The sequence below is a fragment of the Poecilia latipinna genome, unplaced genomic scaffold, assembly GCF_001443285.1.
Source record: "Poecilia latipinna isolate Pla-1442-1.1 unplaced genomic scaffold, P_latipinna-1.0 Scaffold2122, whole genome shotgun sequence".
Lineage (NCBI taxonomy): Eukaryota > Metazoa > Chordata > Actinopteri > Cyprinodontiformes > Poeciliidae > Poecilia > Poecilia latipinna.
In genome coordinates, this window is record NW_015114738.1 from 15156 (window position 1) to 34851 (window position 19696).

The following is a 19696-nucleotide window of genomic DNA, read 5'->3' on the forward strand; positions in this document are numbered from 1 at the left end:
CATTTTGAAAATTTCTGTAATGATTTTGTATTTGAAAGGTCATTAACCAAAAAAAGGTTCATTATTATTAATGTTGTTGTTTATGTCGCATATAAAAAATCAACAGAGGAAATTTCAATATGATGTGGCCTTTTATTATTTATTGTTGTCATAAAGAAAAATAAACAGAGAAACGTCTAAAACAGTAGTGCAACACAAACCAAAGTACATCCTGAATGTATCACATAACACATATCATGAGAAGCTTTTATCTGACCCCAGATTATTTCTGCCTCAAATAATTTAGGAAGCATGTGCATTTTCCTATGGGAAACATCTCCATTGTACCCTGTGGGAAAATACTGATGAACATTCCCATTTCTGGATGTTAACTGTAAAAGTCTCACACAAGCTGGACAGAGCAAATGCTCAGGCAGCTGGAAATTTTCTAGACCTAACAATGTCCAACAAATATTCAGTTTCTCTTTTATTTTTTTAGATTCAAATTTATTCTGCTTTTGAACTGAATATGAAGAGTTTATTATTCCTTTTCCTTCTCATAACCTGTCCTCTTCCTCTTCCTCTTCTGTCCTTCCCTCTATTTCCTCTTGTGTCCTTGCTGGAAAGGTCGAGCTCCTCTGCTGTTTCTCTAGTTCTTCTTTCCTCCCGTCTCCATCTGCTTCTCTTCTGCATATCCCGCACCACACGAGCAGAGTTGCTCTGCATCGTTCCCTGAATGCCGGGTCACAGGCGGCGTAGAGCAGAGGGTTCAGGCAGGAGTTGAGGTAAGCCAAACAGGTGGCGTACGGATGAGCGGCCAGCAGAGCCTGGTCTAGAGAACATGAGTACGGGACGATGCCCAACTCCAGCAGGATGAAGACAGTCTTGTTGACGTTGAGTGGCATCCAGCAGAGGAAGAAGGCCATCACTAAAGTGACAATAACTCTGAGGAGTCTGCGCTGGCGCCTGCGGTCGGGACGGGGGCCATGTCCAAAGTGCCTGCTGAGCAGCGGAGCCAATGAGCAGTAGCAGACGAGCAGGATGACAAGAGGTAGCAGGAAGCCAATTAGGGTTGACTTTAAGCTCAACACGGCAGCCCACCATACTTCTGCCCTGTCTTTTTCAGCCTCTTCAAGCTCTGCCCCAACCAGCATGGAGTAATTCATCTGGCAGGAAAGGACGACAGATCCAGGGTCATCTTCAGACGTGGGGTCAAGTTCCACTTCCCCAACGGAACGCAGCAGCAAGCCAGGAAGAGCCAGGACCGCCGCTACCACCCACACCGCTACGAGTATCCACAGCGTCCTGTTGGGACACCTCGGTGAGGGCTGGTGGCCGGAGTGCCGGCGTCCCGTCAGGATCCAGTACCGCTCCACACTGAGCATGCTCAGACTGAATACGCTGGCGTACATGTTGAGAGCGGTGAGGAAGCTGCTGATCTGGCAAAGGGGTTGCCCAAAAGGCCAGTGGTAGCCCATTGCCGTGTAGGTAGCCCAAAGAGGGAGAGTTACAAGAAAGCAAAGGTCAGCTAATGCCAAACTGGCTATCAGAGAATCTGTGAGGGAGCAAGAGGGCCGAGGGATGGAGGGAGGGCACGAGGAAGAGGTGAAGGAATGAGAGGAAGCTCTGGGGCTCTGTCCTGATGGTTCGCTTTCACAAGAAGAAGGCGCATGCTGGCGATCGGCTCTGAAACAGCAGCAACACTGTGGTTTGTCTCCTATCCTGATCCCGTCAGGTTGACGCAGGTACACCCAGAGCACCAAGCTGTTACCAAGGCAACCCACCAAGAAGGCCAGAACGTAGATAGACGGGATGATGGAGAAGGAGGGATACCAGTCGCCATAGTCGCAGTGATCTGGAGCGGGAGTGGGAGTGGAGGAGGTGGGGAAGTCTGACATCTTTCTATAAAACAAATCCAGGCATCATGATTTACTTCGACTCTGTTAAATGAAGGCTGTTGAGATTGAGAGCCTGGACGAGTTTCCTGTTTCCCGTTCTGTCCTCTGGGTGTTGACTTGTATTGTCTGAAAATTCAGAGAAAACAGGGAAGTTTTACAGATTTGAATACCTTCTTATTCTGTGACTTACAACTGCAGACAGTGCCTTTCAGAAGTTTTGTCATTTTACAACCACAAACTGCAATGTATCGTGTTGTTGTCAGATACAATCAGGACAATGTGGTCTTTAGTTTTTTTGTTTGTTGTTTTTCCCTTTGCTCTGATGCCTCTAAATAAAACCTTGTACAACCAACTGACTTCAAAAGTCACCTATTTGGACAAGTCCATTTGTGGAGATTTTAACCTGTTTGTTTTAGACAAACAGATTAAAAGTTAGAGAATATTTGATAAATAGCATCACTAAGTCCTAAACACACCAGACAGGTCAGGAATAAATCTATGGAGAACTTTACCTGCACTGATCTGACCTATACAAACCAATATCCCAAGTGCCATCTACAGTTTGCCAAAAACCATAGGAAATATGTAAAAGAAGTTGCTCTTGTTGGATGAAGCCAAATTTAAGAGTCTTTGTCTTAGGTGGAAAAAGTTGTACTAAACACAGCATCCCCACAGTGAAACATGGTGGTGGCACCAGCATCCTGTGGGAATACTTTTCTTGAGTAGGAACAGATAAGTTAGAGTCAGTGAAAAGGTGGATGATGCAAAGTACATGGCAACACAGAAATAGACCTGTGAGTGAAATGACTGGGATGGTTACCTCCCAGCAGGACCCTTAACATTCAGTCAGAGCTACAGTAGAACAGCTTAGATCAAAGATTACAGTTTTTATTTGTCGAAAAAGATTTTAAAAACCATCTTTCCTTTTCCTTCTCCTATCATATCGAGAAAAACAGGAGTGAATATTTCAACGTTTCAATATTTCAACTTGAGAAAGAAATACTAAAATCTTAAACTCGGTATTAATTCTAAAACTCTCTTACCTTAATAAGTTTGGGTAATATCCTTGTGTTGATACTAAAAATATGACTACCATTGTAGAGGGAAACCAAAATCTCCTAACTCAGTCGTCTGTCTCTCTATCTGGTCATGAAACTGTGGATGTCTGCTGCTGCAGCTTGCCAAATGGCTGAATATGTATCACTGCATCCTCCATTGACAGGAATGGGGAAAAATACACAGACAAAGCCCTCCTTTTTTCTTTTTTACATTCTCGAAGCAGACCACCCCAGGAGAGGTACAAGACCTATAAACATCCATCCCCTCCCCAAAATAAACACGCACAGCTCCTGTAAGGCATGAAACAGCCCCCCGTTCCTCCATCAAACACAGCCCAGCCACAACAGGCAAATAAACGGCGTCTCCTGGCTCTCACACGGCCCGTCTTCAACACGGAGACACAAACGCATTGGAATGCATCCACAGGACAGAAATATCTGCAAACACCTGTCATCCTCAGTGTGACACTCGTTTAAACAGACGAGGAACACCGTAACGAAATGCAACAACAACGAGAAAATAACTCTACAGACATTCAGAGTCCGATCACAACTGATCGACAGAAAACCAGTGACCTGAAGCTGGTGGACACACGGGAAAGACCCGTTAACAATTAATTCCAACATGACAAATGAAAGGATTTTTGGAAACACCGAAGCAATTGAATTTACGGTTTGAATTCAGTGCTGATCATCTTCAAATACTGTCTAGATCGACTCGCCACAGTCTGCCCGCCATAAAATGAGAACAGATGCTTCTCTAAGAGCAAGGGTAGCAAGAAAAATGTGTGTACTGAACAGCTGCAGTTGAGAAGACAAAATATAATTCATTAGCTAGAATATTTAATGTTGGAATGATAATGACTTCACTGAGGATATATTAGGAATCTTAGCCTTGGGAAAACAATGTTTTCTTGTTAAAGAAGGAAAACTGAAATCCTTCAGTTGAAATTTCTTTTATTTGCACATGATCTGCTTTACTCTCCAAAAGTGTTTTTACTCATTTTCATACGGGGAGTGATATTACAATCTGAAAGTACAGGCAAATATCCTAGTATGGCTGGTATGAATACACCATTTAAGCTACACAGAAGGAAAACTCAAATAAATATTGATGTAAGATCAGTAATAAATAGTTCACATTCAAATATGTGTTTCGGCGGGATATTAAGCATTGAAGAAACAACATTAATTCATTTTTTATAGCTAACACAAGACATAAAATGTAACAATTACATAGCTAATGATCTATTGTATAGTTGAAAGTAGGCATACCAACTGGCCTGACCCTTAGAGGCGACTGTAAACAGAATCTAAAAATATGTTATTGTTGTTGTAACTTCTGTTTTCACTAGAGGTTTAGTCTCAAACTAGGCATCTGCAACTGGACTTTTTAATGGGTAAGAGGGCACGGCTAGGTCAATATGGAGTTACATCGTAAAAGGTGAAGAACTTTGGGTGGTAAACAGGAAGAGTTTGTTTCCACATAGGCCGTGCTGCCATCGGCCTTTTGTTATGGGAACAGATGTTTCTGAGAAACGTTCCCCACTCTTTTCTCCTGCATGAAAAAAACACACAGCTTTTAGTTACAAAAGAAGGAGGTGGAGGGAGAGTCAACACAAGCATTTCCTAGGGAAGAAAACTGCGCAGGGAGTTAAAGGATGTGAAACAAGACTCCTGCAGGAGTCATGAGAGCCATAAATTTATTACGGTTAGAAAACTTAACTTTCTAGAGCACATCATGGTGTCAAGCTGGAAAACCAGCGCGTTTCGCCAATTGTTGTTATGCTATCTGTTCAGACACAAGATTATATTGATGTATTTCTTTACATTTTATCCATGCAAACACTGAGAAACATGTTGAGGAATATGTTTCTTGGTGTTCCCCATTGGCTTAATGAGAAGCAAACTGATGTGAAAATAAAAAGTTTATGCTTGTACTCATTGCATTGTATCTTCAAGCTCAGGCTTCCCCTGTTAGCATCAACTTAAGGGGCAATGTTATTGTATTTCTAACTGAAAATCTGAAAATCCAGCAACTAAAAACAAAGAGAAGCACATCATAGTTTCAAGTTTTAATAACCAGAGGCATTTGGTAATTGCTATGATGTTATCTTTTAGGAATACAAAGGGATATTGTTTGTGTCTTCGTTTTATACTTCCAAATACTGAAGGAAGATGTTCACTAATAGATATTGTGAAGCACTGTTTTTTTTGTTTTTTTTACAAATTCAATAACAAACAATTGTGCTAATAAATAATACATATCACCATCTTTCACAGTGTTTTATATGTGCAGCAGCCCTATGTGATCCGGACCATGAGGATGGGTTCTCTCCAGGTACTCCAGTTTCCTCCCACAGTTCAAAAACATGACCGCTAGGCTAACTGGTCTCGCTAAGTTGCCCTTAGATGTGAGTGTGTGCATGGTTGTTTGTCCTGTGTGTGTCTCTGTGTTGTCCTGTGATGGACTGGCAACCTGTCCAGGTTATACCCAATGACCATTGGATATAGGCAGCAGCTCCTGGCAAATCTGCAAGGAGAAATATGTAGAGACTAAGGATGTATGAGAGGATGGATATACACTGTAATTATATGTCATATAATCCTCACCAGACATATTAAGATAAACAACGTATAGGAAGAGTTTAAAACATGTTTCCTCCGGACTGACTATCTACCTCTACTCTTTTAAAGAGTTGCTTTAATGAATACAAAAAAGAAGATGCTTTTTAGACCTAACTGTGCTGCGGAAGTGGCAGTTAAAACAGCGAGAGGGTTTTTGGGTGTGTGCAAAGGAAATAAGATAAGGATTTGCATACCTGAAATGGTATGAGGTATGGAGTAAGCTGAGGAGTGAGAGAGCAACTAAAAGAGATTAAATGCAGTCCAGAGACTACATTCTGTAGGTTTCATCATGTCCATCTACAGAACCGAAGGAAAACTCTTGTATTTTCTCATCGTTGTAATGGCAGGAGCAGAGGTCCAGAACAACATCTCACCGGAGTGTAAGCAGTTCTTGTACATGGGGACTATACCACGAGGGCTTGAGGAGCAACCGTTGAAAAAGATTTGCCAGTACTATGCAGGCAAGCCGCGGTTCTTCACCCTCTATGACTCCTTCAGCCACATCCCCGTTTACTCTGCGTACACGTTCAAGCGCTCGGACGGTTCCAAAAAGGTTGATGTACCCTGGATGTACGAGCCACAGGTAAGAGTGGCTGTTGACCAAAGATGAATTCAAATTAAATAGATTTGTTTTGTTACTCTGACACTGTTTGTCCTCACAGCTTTCTTTGGTGTCTGGATCCAGAGAGATGGAGCCGTTCCCTTCTGCAAATATTCACAAGAGCTTTGAGGATTCCCAGGCTGTGCTCGATGACTACTCCGACACTGTGATCTTCGAACGAGGCCAGCTGAATCCAGACGAGCATCAGGCCGACCCAGAGGATAAAGCGGCCACCTACACTCTGACCAACGTGGTTCCCAGGGTCCGAGAGTTCAACATCGGTCCTTGGAAAATGCATGAACACACCATGCGCAAGAGGCTGAACAACTACTGCCGTGGAACTGCCTATATGGTCACGGGGATCACCACCTCAGGCCACACCATTCGCCGTCACAACATCAACCGCCTGGGCATTCCTACCTACCTCTGGTCGGCCTACTGCTGCACTGAGTTTGATCACAACGCTCCCTACTCGGAGCGCTCAAAGTTCCCTGCGTTTGCTGCTTATGGGCTCAACGACAGGGAAAACAACAAGGTTCAAGAGATGACGGTTCAGCAGCTGGAGGACTTCCTGAAGAGGGTAACATATGTCAGCGGCTCCTTCCAGATCTTCTATGACAACTGTGTGCCTCCTAATACTGCTAGTGGCCCACTGGCCTGAGAAAGGGAAAGTAGATTAATTCTTACTCTTACTATGCAATGTAGACCGTTTTAATTCCTCTCTGTTAGCTCCTTGACTTTCAATTGTTTCTGTAGTAGCTTCTTATTTCACTGAATACTCAGCAATCTCAGCTACAACAAGTATCAAGTATCAATATGTTTTAGCTCTGTTTCTTTTGTGAAGCATTACTAGGCTTTGGTTATACACAAATGCCCATAAATTCACAACTTACTTGGTTGTACTCTACTCACATTATCCGTTTTATGGCATCTGGCCGTAGCTGGAATGATACCAGCCTGTGAAGGCCTTTTGTCCGGTCAAAACAGATTAGACCAATGTTTTACATTTTCTATACCTGTGCAGAGAAGCTAAGCTAAGTCACATAAAGATATTTCACTTGGCAAGGTCAAGAATTTTGCTTGGGTTTTAAAAGGGATTGTTTGAAGTTTGATGGAGTCGGCAAGTTTTATTTACATTCAGATTCTGACTCCTGATGTTACGCTGTGATTTAAATAAATGTTAATCTGAAATTAAATTTCCATATTTTGTCTTAATTTTTACCTTTATCTCATTATTCTGTTTTTTAAAATCTAATTAGTGCATAAAACACTAAATAAGAACAACGACCCAAATTTAGAAAAACAATTATTTGATGTAAATAGTGGCCATATCTAGAGTACAAGAATAGTTTTCTCTCCACTGTTTGTGTAAATGATGTAGATTTTATTTTGAAAAGCGAATACCATATTGCAGCTTGGTCTTGCGCACAACAGAACGGTATGCAGCCTGATTTCAATATCCACTGTACAGGGAGACCTTTCCCTGTTGAATGTGAACTCAGACTCATAAAGCATGGCTGTAGCGTTTGACTGAAGAAACCGGAGCAGGTTTTGGCCACTCCATCTGTTTTCTTGACCATCACACCACGCTGAGCGCGCTCAATAAGGTGATGCGACGCTCATGGCGGGGTCCCTGCTACGCTCTCCCTACAACCAATGAGACCGCCCCACGCTCCCGTCACGTGATAGAAAGAAGCAGTGCCTCTTGACACGGTAAGGCAAAAAAGAAGAGTGGAAGTGTATGGTCGTGGTTCTGCACCAAAAAAAAAGCCCTGCATCTGATTCTGGACCTATCATGCTGCTGATAAAACTAGAAGATGCCCCTGCCGAGGGCTGCCAGGAGCAGGAGGGAGCAGGTCCCGGAGAGCACCCCGTTCCTGACACTGAACAGGAGGAGTCCACGAAGAAGAAGGAGAAGGTGATAGCCATGTTGACAGAGAATGAAGAAGTGTCCATGGTGGAGTGGCTGGTGTGCAACCCCGTCCTCTACAACCGCAAGCTGAAAAACTACAAAGACACCAACAGGAAGAAGGCTCTGTGGCGTGAGAAGGCTGCACAGATGGACCAGGACGTCCTCATCCTACAGACATGGTACACCAGTCTGCGCACTCAGTTCGGCCACCTGAAGAAGCTTTGTGAGGAGGAGCAGACCCCCGGGCTAACCGAGCGGGACTCCTGGATACTGAAACGCTTTGAGTTCCTCACACCACACATTCTTCCGGTCCTGAAGAGGAGAGGGGTCAGTGCAACCAGACATTGTTGGACATTGTGCCACCAGAAAATATTTACACCCGTTAATGTTTCCACATTTTGTTGTTACAGCCAGGTGTTTTCTAAAATAGATCATTTTAACCCCCCCCCCCCCACCCGACTATCAACACATAACTCCATAATGAAAAGACAAAGAACTTTTTAGAAAAGTCCAGTTTTATTTTTACCATTAGAAACTGTTTATAGATCGTCAGTTCCATTGCTTAGCATTAACCACTTTTGGCAGGAATCACACTTTGAAGCCCATACAAGCTAGCTACGCAAATCTGTTTTTTGTCTTTTTCTTTCATTCATACGTACTTATGTTTAAATACACATTTTCCTTTACAAAAAGCCTTTAAGCTATTGTTAGCTTTTTAGCTTATTTTAACTCTAAAACCAAAGTTGACTTACTAAATGGATTGTTAATTTATGCTACCCAACATGCTAGGTTAAGCCAACATGAAAATTATAGCATTTAAGCTAACATTAGTTTTTAGTTCATTTTGATGTAAGAACTAAGATTAGCTTACTGAGTGTCTTACGTTAAGGCTATTCAGCGTGTTAGCATACGTCTCATGAAATTAGCATTTAAGCTAATATTAGTTTTTAGCTAATTTTGATGTAAGAACTAAAATCAACTTATTGAATGGGTTAAGTTAATGTTATTCAGCGTGTTAATGAGTCTCCATGACATTACCATTTAAGCTAATATTAGCTTTTAAGCTAATATTGTCCTAAAAACTAAATGATTAATATTCCCCAACCTTCTCTAGCGTAACCCAACATGATAAAAACACTTTTTTATGTTGTTCTAACGTGCAGTTTTCTGCGCTCATTTCAGAAAAAAAGGAAGCTGGGCATAAATGTCACTCCCACTACTCACACTGCCTCTTCTTGTAATGCCAGTCCCGTCTTCTTCCTGCGGCGGGTCAGTTAATAAGCCCCATCCCATGATCCCCCTGACGAGCAACTCCACCAAACGGCCAGCTTCTGTGCGTCCATCTCTACTGGTGGATGTAGGTAATAATCAGCTTGATGAACACTCCTTGGTCCTACAGCAGCACCAACTTCTCAATCAGCTCCAACCAGAAGGTGACAGCAAGGAACGAGATGCGTTTGCAGAGTGGCTCCGGTCAGCCATGCACAACTTTGAGCACTCTATCTGGAGGAGGTGCCAGCGGGAGCTGAGTGATGTAATGTACAGGTTTATTGGAGAAAATGATGCTGTGAGGTGCGGTGGCCAGGCTACAGGTCAGTTTTCTGACCCAACTGCGCAAAATGACCTGGAAGAACACAAGTGGAGGCCAAAATAAGAATTGCTAAAGCTTTCTAGGATAGAACGTCTGTACTTCCTTTATCATCTCTTTCAAGTCTGAGCAAGTATGGAAAGAAGAAAACTGAAGCAGACTTTTCCTTATTCTGCAATCTAGAAGAAAAAAATAAATGAATAAAAACATAAGTGCTCCTTATATCGATATTTTTTAAATGCTGCTTTACAAAATAACTTGAATTTTGATCCAGAATAAAGGCGTCAAAGGTTACAATGATGTACTTCACAGAATAGTGTAACAGACATTAAACATTGATTAGTTCTTTTTATATAGTTTTTGTTTTGAATTTTTTTGATCGAGCCTGACTAGTGTGTCTCTGCCCAGTTTTCTGACCATACAGCCAGAGAGGAATTAAGAGAGACAGCAACAGCAACTGGAGTGGATTAGCTGGGCTTACCAACAATAGTCTTCAGAGTGTTGCCTATTTAACTTTCACACTATTCAGAGATATTTTAAAGTAGCTTAATTTGTTGCCTCTGTTAGCATGGAAGGTGTGATAGCTCACAGTCAACTGCCTGGCAACTGGTGGGGGAGGGGCAGCACTGAGTTAGACACCATCTGATTTTACCAATGAATATAAACCAGCTTCAGTAAAACATTGTGATGAAATGGCACTTTTTAAATAGCTGTAAACTATTCAAATATTCTTATAACTTAACTGTGTCATTTTCTAAACAGGAAATGTTGAGAAAAAAAAGTTTTGACTGTTACGGTGGTTTTTACTGCATTACTATAATAATTATAAACTTTAGTTTTATAGTTACTGGATATGCTTTAAACCACAGCAATAAATGTTTTTAATAAATGGAATCAGACTCAGGTGTTAGTCACTTTAACTTTACTCCTATTTAGAGCCAGAAGTAAAAAAACAAAAAAACTTTTCTGTACAAACCAGCATCAGAGTGATAAGCATCCAGAATGTGAAGCTCTTACTTATATCATCACTGAAAATATACAGTAAAATCATAAAATTGAATATTGTTGTTTAGCTCTTCATCCTTGCACACACCACAGACAACAAACATGTTCGTAGAGAACAGAGTTGTTGCTCTTTCAGATACTCTCTCTGCACATTGAACTCTAAAATAACTCGTTACGTAGATTTGTGCCTGCAGCAGTCCAGTTCGAGGCCAACGAGTCGTCTGATCTCAGTTAAACCAAACGGTGTTGAGCTGCGTCTGTTTCTTAATGCTGGTGTCCAACTTGAGGACCTCCCTGATCGCCATGGTAGCATAAGTCGAGGGAGGCAGGGAGAACTCCATCCGCAGAGCCCGGTACTTCCCGTCTGAGGGGAGGAATCAGACACACAGCACAGGTCACCTCTTGTGACAGATGGTTTTCGTAACAGCCGACATTCTGACCCGCTAACGACGTTCAGGTTGCTGCAGTCGGTCCATCACTTTTTCACAACAGATTTAGACCCAACTGTCGACCTTAATATTCTGCTTAACCACGGTTCCGCTAGCTTAAAAAAGCTACTATACAGTGTTCTAATGGAGTCGTGAGACATGCAGCTAGTGCTAGCATGTTTATTCAGTTTTAATATGACTTGTTGATACATTTTTTCTAGCCAAACTCTTCAACGCAGTTCCAGGTAATTATGAGTGGAGGTAAAGTATTGAAAAGGTTGTTTCTCCTGCTGAATAGATGTAGTGCTTTGCTTTGTTCAGCTTAAAATTTAACAAGTACAGTTTTAGCAGCCCTCTACGAACTTGACAGGAAACATGGATATGATGAAGAGAAGCTACATTTTTACATGAAAACAGGACACGATTTTAAAAAAGCAGTTTGGGGATACGCTTGGCAGGCAATCGCCACAGGTATTTCAGAGTTCAGCTTTGTCAGAGTAACGTCTGATAGGGAGATCATATGCTTTTGGGTCAAGTCATCTTATTTTTTACACTTTAATCACCTTTGGTTACTTTTGACAAACAAAAAACAGGTTGCATCTTTAAAAAATACACAAAAAGAAAAATATAAAAAAGTTTTTCATATGGCTCCTGTTCAAAGGAGATCTGAAATGAGCAGACCTTTGTTGAAGACAGGAGCAGGTTTATTCTCCAGTTTCTCAAAATCGCTGTGCACCAGAGAGATCCGCGGGTCGTCATAGTGAATCACCTCCCTGCGACAAGAGAACGAAGCGTCAGGGTCTCTTATGAAAGCAGATAAAATCACTACAGCATTCAAACAAAAGTCTAATTATTTAACCACCAAGAGGGTTAATGTAGAAAAAAACAAACAAAACATGGAATCCTGCTAACCAGCTGACGTCAGTGGGTCTGATGATGACGCGTCTGTAGGCTCCGGCCAGGGAGTAGTCCTTCACTTTGTGCCTCATGTTGTCCAGGTCCAGGCCGTCAGCAGAGAGCAGCTCCCTGTATCCCTCACCGACTGACAGAAACAAGGCTTAATTACATCTTCCAATAAAAAGGGATTTTTTTTTTTCATTTTTAAATCTATTGTTTTATATATATATCTCATAACTGATCATAACGGTTCATAATTGGGACAACTCAGACACACAGGGTGTCCCTAATTTTTCCTAATAAATTTATATTTATAATAAGAAGAAAGGGAATCACAAAGACATGTCTTACTGTGGTGGGAGGGGTAGATGACATCATACCCAGGAAGTGGCATCACGATGTCATGGATGGAGTGGCTCTCGGCCTCCTCTGCAGTCAGGACGTGTGCTGTGGCTGTGGGAGCAGACGAGAAGCAAAAAGGCTGAAAATTCAGCTTTTAACAGCATTTTCCTTTATGATAAATCACTTTTAAACCAAACTCTGTTCATTTTAGATTAGAAATACTTTTCGGAACAAGTTAAAGGAAAACTGAGCTTACTTCCTCTGAGAACCAGATCGCCCTCCACCGCCTTCAGGCCGAAGGCTTCGATCCTGCGACTCACCATGGTGTTCCACACCACGCTCTGGTAGCTGTGAACGTACATCAGCCGGTTGTTCCGGGGAATCTAGAAAAATAAAGGCAAAAGCAAATCTGTGTGTTAATTATCTCTGCTGAATTCATATCTATGCAAGTTTTGACAGGGATGAAAGACAAAACAACATCTATCACAAAGGATTTTTCTCCCGCTTTAACACGCCCCGGTTTTGAAGATATGAAACGAACCAGTCCGAAGGCGGTGACGATGTTTTTCTTGCCGTACATGGACAGGCCTCGGAGCAGCTGTCCCTCCACGCAGCGCTTGTTTGGCAGCTTCTTCAGCGCAGCCTCTGGGTCCTGCGTCTTCGCCCACTCCTCCCTGCAGCGAACCAGATATTCTTTCTCTGCTGTAGAAAGTGATCCAGACAAAGGCGGCGTAAGATACTGTTTACAGCTGTACAGAACCAAAAATCTGAGTCATCACTGGGGCTTTAGTAAACTATATGTAAACTACCGTATAAGTATTTCAGTTGCAAGTATATTTGAAGGAAGACTGATTAAAAACATGAAAAACAAATACAGACAATGTACTCAAATGAAACTCCATCAGTTGCTTTATGCCTTATGTGATGTCATCAGAGGCACTGGAGCTTGTTTTAGGAAGGGAACATTTCATCTTACATAATTATTTACAACAACAAAAAAAGTAAATTAAATACAAAACAATGACATGCTTTCATTTCTATCTAAACTAAGTAGGAGGCACTTAAAAAAATGTCTGGCAAGCAGCTTTAAAAGCAAAGAGAAAAAAAAAAAAACAACTCAACCTCCAGGTCGAGGTTTGAGAATCAAATCCACCACTTGGTTCCAGTCGTTTCTCAGGATGGCCCTGAAACAAAGCGAAACCAGACGATCTGAGTTCTCCCTCCGGAGCGTCACAATTCGCCGCATCCTGTCGGGATTTTCTGCAGGCAGATCACCTGCCTACTTGCTGCGTGGGCACGGCGGTGGTGCCGAAGCGCTGCATCCCGTAGTAGTTGATGAAGCCGGTCTGCTTGAGGGACCCCATGGCCTGATGGACCTGCTCGTCCGTTCCTGAGATGTTCCTGGTGAGAAACAACAAAGAGAGATAAAATCAGAAAGTAGCTTTGATGTAAAATATAAATAAAAAAAAATTATAAAAAAAATTCTGACAGGGATGTAGCGCTGTCACAAAACTAAAAGAAAACATATAAACATATATAACATATAAAATCAAGCTTTACAAAAGGGATCACCTCAATAATGCCTTTTTTTCGGACACAAACAAAGAAAAAATAAAATTTTAGAGCAGTGCTAGCTAAAAAAATAAATATATATAATATCCTGTTTAAAAAGTCGTTGAAAACTAAATTTTGAGTTTCATTCAATATTTTTGTTGGAGGATTAAATCCAAATTAAACGGATGCCAGGGATGCGCGATGTTATCAGCAATAAAATCAGTATTGGCTGATGGTTTTTAACATATTGGTATCAGTCATGATGCCGTTTTAGCTTGCAAAAGAAAGGTGAGGCTGCAAACAGCAAAAAGTACAAAACCCCTAAAAATTGGATCTAAAAACAGGTTCGTTATCGTCAAATGAGCAAATGTTGGTATTTCACCAACATTTGCTCATTTGTGAATTTTGTGCAAAACACTTGTACTGTTCTTGTTTCTGCTGACCTGATGACCACAGTGAAGTGGTTTCCCTGCAGCTCCCCGAGCTTCAGAGGATGGTTTTTGTAGCAGAAGTTGCCGAGCTTCAGGTTCATGAGGCACTTGTTGAGGTGAGCCAACCTCTCTGCGGTGATCCTACGTAAGCGGACAGGAAAACAAGTCGGATCCACAAATCGGAAAATCTGTGGTTGATTTCCCAGCAACCGCACACATATTTAACAAACCCAAAACCAAATAGTTCAGGTATATCAGAATGGCAACCGTTGTAGCAGCAATTTAGCCAAAAGAAAACAACAACAAAAAAATTTGTCTACCACTCACTTGAGAACTGCAATTTCCTGAACTGTGATGGCCCTCTTGTCCTTGGTGCCCATGTAGGAGAACATGTTGGGTCTAAGCCTGGAAAAACCCATGGATCGTTGCATACAGCTTTACATCGCCTTGTTACTTATACGTAAAAGAAAAAATAATTCTCGTCAAAATCAGACCTGAGGAATTTTGACAGCACATTGATTGCGTCCATGGTGTCTTTGTTCTCCTTGTAAAGAGCAAAGTGGCAATAGCTGCCACGGTTTTTGGGCCAAAAGTGCTTCCTTGGAGCTTTTGTGGAGACAGAAAAAAAAAGAAAAAAAAAAAAAACATGATGAGAAACATTTCAAATAAACTTTTTAGAAAACAAAAACTCACTAAAAACACCACGATTCTACCAACAAAGTTGAAGATACAAATGTGTTTAGCAGCGCGACATAGACGACCCCTTTCAATGCTTTACACGAGACACAATCATAAACTAGTTTAGGCTCAATCTTTAAGTAAGTGATCTGGTTATGTAGCATTTCTGATTTTATTCCTTTACACCCAGTAACTCAGCATGAATCTCAACCAGAGCCACTGTTTTTTAGACAGTTCTTACCTGCAGCTGTTTTGACTTCTATCCACAAGAGAAGAGCAAAAGGAGGATAGAATAATGTTACTAAGAAAAGAGGCTCCAACAAACCAAAGGACAGGTTGCCATGTCAGGATGTGGGACAGGGGTGTCCAAACTTTTTGTCACGTGGGCCAAAATCGTCAAGTCAAAAGTATTTGCAGACAAAAAAAAAAAAAAAAAGAGAAGAAAATCAAGAATTTTTTTTTTTCATTGGAAAGTGTTAGGATTCTTGATGGATTTTGCACGTTTGCCAAATTAAAGGAAAATAATTATTTTTCAAATGCTTTTCGGCTCGATTGAACAGATGTATTATAAGAACAAGATTTGGGTCACTTTGTTTCAAAATGGTTGCTACATTTAGCCAAATGTTATAAATAATTAAATGAAAATATCTGATGCGAGTGCAGCAAAGTAAAAGTCTCTGGTTCTGTTGATTATAAAAGCTCGGTTATAAAAACATGAATACCCCGTCTTGTACTTAGCATTTTCCATTGTAAGAAAATTATGTCAGTAATAGTTTTAACCCTGATTAGGATAAAGTCGTCCCCATCAACCACCTGTGCTGGACGGGCCAAAGCTGCATCTGAACTGGAGCTGAGGACCACAAAAAATATTCCAGGGGCCACAAATGGCCCCCTGGCCGCACTTTGGACACCCCTGATGTGAGTCATGCAGGAGCCTGGGAGAACTGCTCTCTGTTTAAATGTTTTTACACACAAGTGATTTTTTTTTAATTTCAGAACTGATCCCAAATATTAAAAATAATAATAATAAAGCATCAGTGTGACCTCTGAGCAGAATCATGCAGATGTGTCAATCATGCACATGTGCATGCAACATACAGCGGCTTGCAGATGAACTCGTACCCATTTTGTCAAGTTACAACCACAAACCTAACGCCCTGCACCTGCCACACTTTTCAGATTTTCACTCACAAAAAAAGCCTGTGTATCGTTCTCCTTGCTACCTCACAACTATGCACTAATTTTGTAAATTTACATAAAAGTTTTGGTTGTAATGTGAGAAAATGTGGAAGAAAATAAAGAGGAGGTGAGAATACTATTGGAAGGCTCTGCAGTCTGGGTACAGGTAAAGAGAAACATGCAGTAAACCTTAATAATGTACAAGCTGAGAGTTATTTTTACCTGCTAAAGCCTTCTTCCCTGCAGCATGGTAGGCCACTATGAACTTGTGGCCTTCTTTCTCTTCGGTCTTTGTTTCCAGACCAGGAAACTGAGTCTTGATGGCTTTGTGGACGAGCGTTCTTTTCTCCTTCGTATCGTCTTTCACCTACGAAAGTGGGGGAAAGACACAGTGGAGAAATCTCGTCGGACCGCGGTGCTCGTTTGGGAGTCCTACGCTGAAAAAGGAAGCGGGTCTCCTTCGGGCTCACCTCGATGGAGACGTTTCCTTCTTTATTCTTGAAGAGCTGCAGCTCGCCGAGCTGCTTTTTCTGCTCCTCCGTCAGCACGTCGCAATCATTCGGTTGTTGCTCGGTTTCTGCTCCTTCCTAAAAAAAAACACAACGCGTAACAGAAGAAGAACACTGGATAAATCGTAATCATGCATAGATTTAAACAAAAATACTTTTTTCTCAACGTTGTCAAGTTTAGGGATTAATATCTCATTTCTAATTGTTTGCAATGCCATGTTTATAAAAGATATCTTCTAAATTGGGGAAAAAAAAAACCGTTTGGAAAGGAGGATTAAAAACCCTAAACTTTGACAGCATTTCTTCACAGATAGCCTTATCTTCATTGAGTTGTTTGTGAATCACTTATAGGCTGCAAGCAAGTGTCGCTTTGCTGAAATTTTTAGCTTTTATCTAACTTCCCCCCCACAGCGATTTGGTTGTTTTCCCCCCTTTTGCAAAGATGTTGATGCTGAAAAATAGGCCAAATCGGTTGCTGCAGCGAAGACGCTGGAAGCAAAAACAGCAAATAAACTGTTTTCAGGCGGGACGTCCCTACTTAACTTAATTCTGGAATGAAAGACGACCGATATCTTACCTCGCTGTCTGGTGGGATGGAGAGATCATCTAAATGCACTATCTTTCCTTGTTTGTTGATTTCATGCACAACAAAATCAGAATACCTGAACACAAGCCACAAGAAAGGATCCATTTATCGCACGTGAAGATATATTCAAAAACATATTGTCGAGCAAAACCAGAGGAGGACCAAACCTTTCCTTCAGGATTCCAGAGAACCCTTCGTGGTCACTGACGTACTTCAGGATGCCGACGTCCATCTCAGTCAGGCCGTGCTTCATCATGTCAGCAAAGCTCTCGCCGTCCTCCTCTCCGTCACTTGCCTGTCCTTCCTGCTCCTCCTCCTCCTCCTCTTCCTCACCACCACCGCCGCCATCTGTGTTGGGAGCGTTCCCGTTTTCACCGTCGACTTTTGGCTTTTTCGCTGGCGTCTCTTCGTCCCCGTCCTGCAGACAGGTTCTCTTCTCTCCGACCGGGGTGGCGTTAGACACAGATTCTGACTCAGCCATCAAAGTCGAGCTAAAGCAAAACAAAACATTTCTTGTTGATCTAAATGTACTGCACAAAGTTTGTTAAATACATTTTCTGTCACGGCAATGTGTGACAGAAAATGACTGCAGCCAAAAGTAGTTGGTCGCTTAATTATTATATTTCAAGTGCAATGCGTGTCCTGAAATGATTAATCGTGATGAATCGATTATTGAACTAATCATCAGCTACTTTAGTTATCAATTAATCATTAACTGGACCAAAAAAAAAAAAAAAAAAAGAGAAGCATACTCAGAAAAGTAATTAAGCCAAAACGATACAAAAATTATATACATTTTCTATTTAATTACACACACATACTGTCTGTAAATATGATTTTCATGTGCCACCCATGCAAATGCATCCTTTGCGACAAATGACCAGGCATACGCTACAGGAATGCCATGTTATTGCATTCAAATGTTAAATGTTTATGTTCTTATTTAACAGATGATTCGAATTATACACTTTTTTGTTGTATTTTTAATGTATTTCTAGTATTGTTTTAAAAATGTTTAAATTAAAAATCTACAGAGAGTGATTTTTTTTATAGGCCTCAAAATAGGCGATAACTAAAATAACTGTGACCTGACGTTCCCAGGATGCATAGAGGATGACAGGGTAAACAGAGAGAGATTAATCTTAAAACATACTGTTTGCAAAGGTGGAGCAGGGAATGTTTGTGAATCTGGAAAACTCTTCTTATCTTCCACCGAACAGTCAGTCCCAGATACGTCTTAGGAGCCCAGCTTGACGCTGACAACGAAAAGAAACCCCACCATCACAATCATTTTAAAACTAAGCAGCTAAAGCCAAATGGTGCTAATGCTGAGGAAGGTCATCAATTGGAGAGCCGAACGTAAATTGGAACAACGAGTAAATAAAAGCGAGCAACGCGGGGATGACTGACATACACCTGTTTACCTGTTTGTGTTGATGTTCAACAGAGGACGGAAAGTGGTAAAGAAAAACTGCGTCTATCACATGTGCATGTGTGAAAGACCCCGGAAACACATCTAAGCCCAAAGCCCGCCCACGTCGGGGATTGGCTGGAGGAGCTGACAATGTGGAAGTGACGCATTTAATGACTTCAAAATGCAGCTTTATTAACTTTTAACAAAACTGACAACACAATAGAAACAGTTGAAAAAAAACCTCATTAGAATATAATTGAAAATGTATTTATTTTACCAATTTGATAAAGAAAAAAAAAACTCCGATAAAAAAAATATTTATCACACAAAAAGTGATTAATTTCAGGCTTTTATTTTTGCTAGTTACAGTGAAATTAATGTTTTAATTAATGTTACACAAATGTGTTATGACCGAGACAGTTAGGGGCAAGACTGCTGTGTGAAAATTCTTTAGCATGCTGTCATTTACTCCCTCAACCACGAGATATTATATGTAACCAAGAAAAAAATTCAATACAAGCCCGACAACCTATTGAAAAATATGTTTTGTACAGTACATACATTCAATGTTTAGTTGGGACTCTTATACAAATGGCTGCATCTATGTGGTGTATTTATTTTAAAAGTGGCTCGTTTTTTCTTTTGAACTACTTAATGAAGTTGTCCACGTTTCCTGAATTTGGCCTCTAGAGGGAGCCATACCAAAGTAGCTGCACAGAAGTCCCCGCTCCTTTGGTTTCATACAGATTGGTAGGAAAGCAGCCATTGCTTCAACAACCTAGCCGAATGTATCAAAACAATAACCAATAAGTGATTAAGTTGTTATTGGTATGTTTTATATTTAAGGCCAACACTTAATAAATAATAATAATAAAACCAATAAAAAAATAACAACGTAAATCGGTTGACTACAGATGTGATTTCACATTTTGCATTTACAGGGTTTGACCTCGTCTTATTAAAAATAAAATTACAAAATTGGACATGTTATTATTCTTCCCATAAAGAA

General features: G+C 41.0%; 3 protein-coding genes across 5 annotated transcripts; 1 reads left to right on the forward strand and 2 right to left on the reverse strand.

Moving 5' to 3' along the window:
* Window positions 1-116: 116 nt before the first annotated feature.
* On the reverse strand, window positions 117-9843 carry aplnr2 (apelin receptor 2). Of its 2 annotated transcripts, none has more exons than XM_015017280.1 (2): window positions 9301-9843; window positions 117-2003 (listed from the first exon to the last, which is right to left on the reverse strand). In XM_015017280.1, exon 2 carries the CDS (start codon window positions 1875-1877, stop codon window positions 537-539), a length of 1341 nt encoding a protein of 446 aa, XP_014872766.1. In that variant the 5' UTR covers window positions 1878-2003; window positions 9301-9843; the 3' UTR covers window positions 117-536. The 2 variants fall into 2 exon arrangements, with proteins under 2 accessions (XP_014872766.1, XP_014872767.1); XM_015017281.1 differs by lacking the exon at window positions 9301-9843 and adding an exon at window positions 2921-2997.
* Window positions 5693-7354, forward strand: LOC106936348 (endonuclease domain-containing 1 protein-like). Its single transcript, XM_015017282.1, has 2 exons — window positions 5693-6146; window positions 6226-7354. The coding sequence occupies exons 1-2, from the start codon at window positions 5853-5855 to the stop codon at window positions 6823-6825; spliced, it is 894 nt and encodes a 297-aa protein (XP_014872768.1). The 5' UTR covers window positions 5693-5852; the 3' UTR covers window positions 6826-7354.
* A 726-nt stretch (window positions 9844-10569) lies between the features above and the next one.
* On the reverse strand, window positions 10570-18808 carry pus7 (pseudouridine synthase 7). Of its 2 annotated transcripts, XM_015017278.1 has the most exons (18): window positions 18698-18808; window positions 18427-18529; window positions 17441-17764; window positions 17265-17349; window positions 16649-16765; window positions 16401-16545; window positions 15241-15258; window positions 14816-14927; window positions 14649-14726; window positions 14334-14462; window positions 13612-13737; window positions 13459-13520; window positions 12878-13038; window positions 12593-12719; window positions 12346-12447; window positions 12010-12139; window positions 11779-11870; window positions 10570-11033 (listed from the first exon to the last, which is right to left on the reverse strand). In XM_015017278.1, exons 3-18 carry the CDS (start codon window positions 17752-17754, stop codon window positions 10897-10899), a joined length of 1935 nt encoding a protein of 644 aa, XP_014872764.1. In that variant the 5' UTR covers window positions 17755-17764; window positions 18427-18529; window positions 18698-18808; the 3' UTR covers window positions 10570-10896. The 2 variants fall into 2 exon arrangements, with proteins under 2 accessions (XP_014872764.1, XP_014872765.1); XM_015017279.1 differs by lacking the exon at window positions 15241-15258 and having other exon boundaries at window positions 10846-11033.
* Between the last annotated feature and the right edge of the window lie 888 nt (window positions 18809-19696).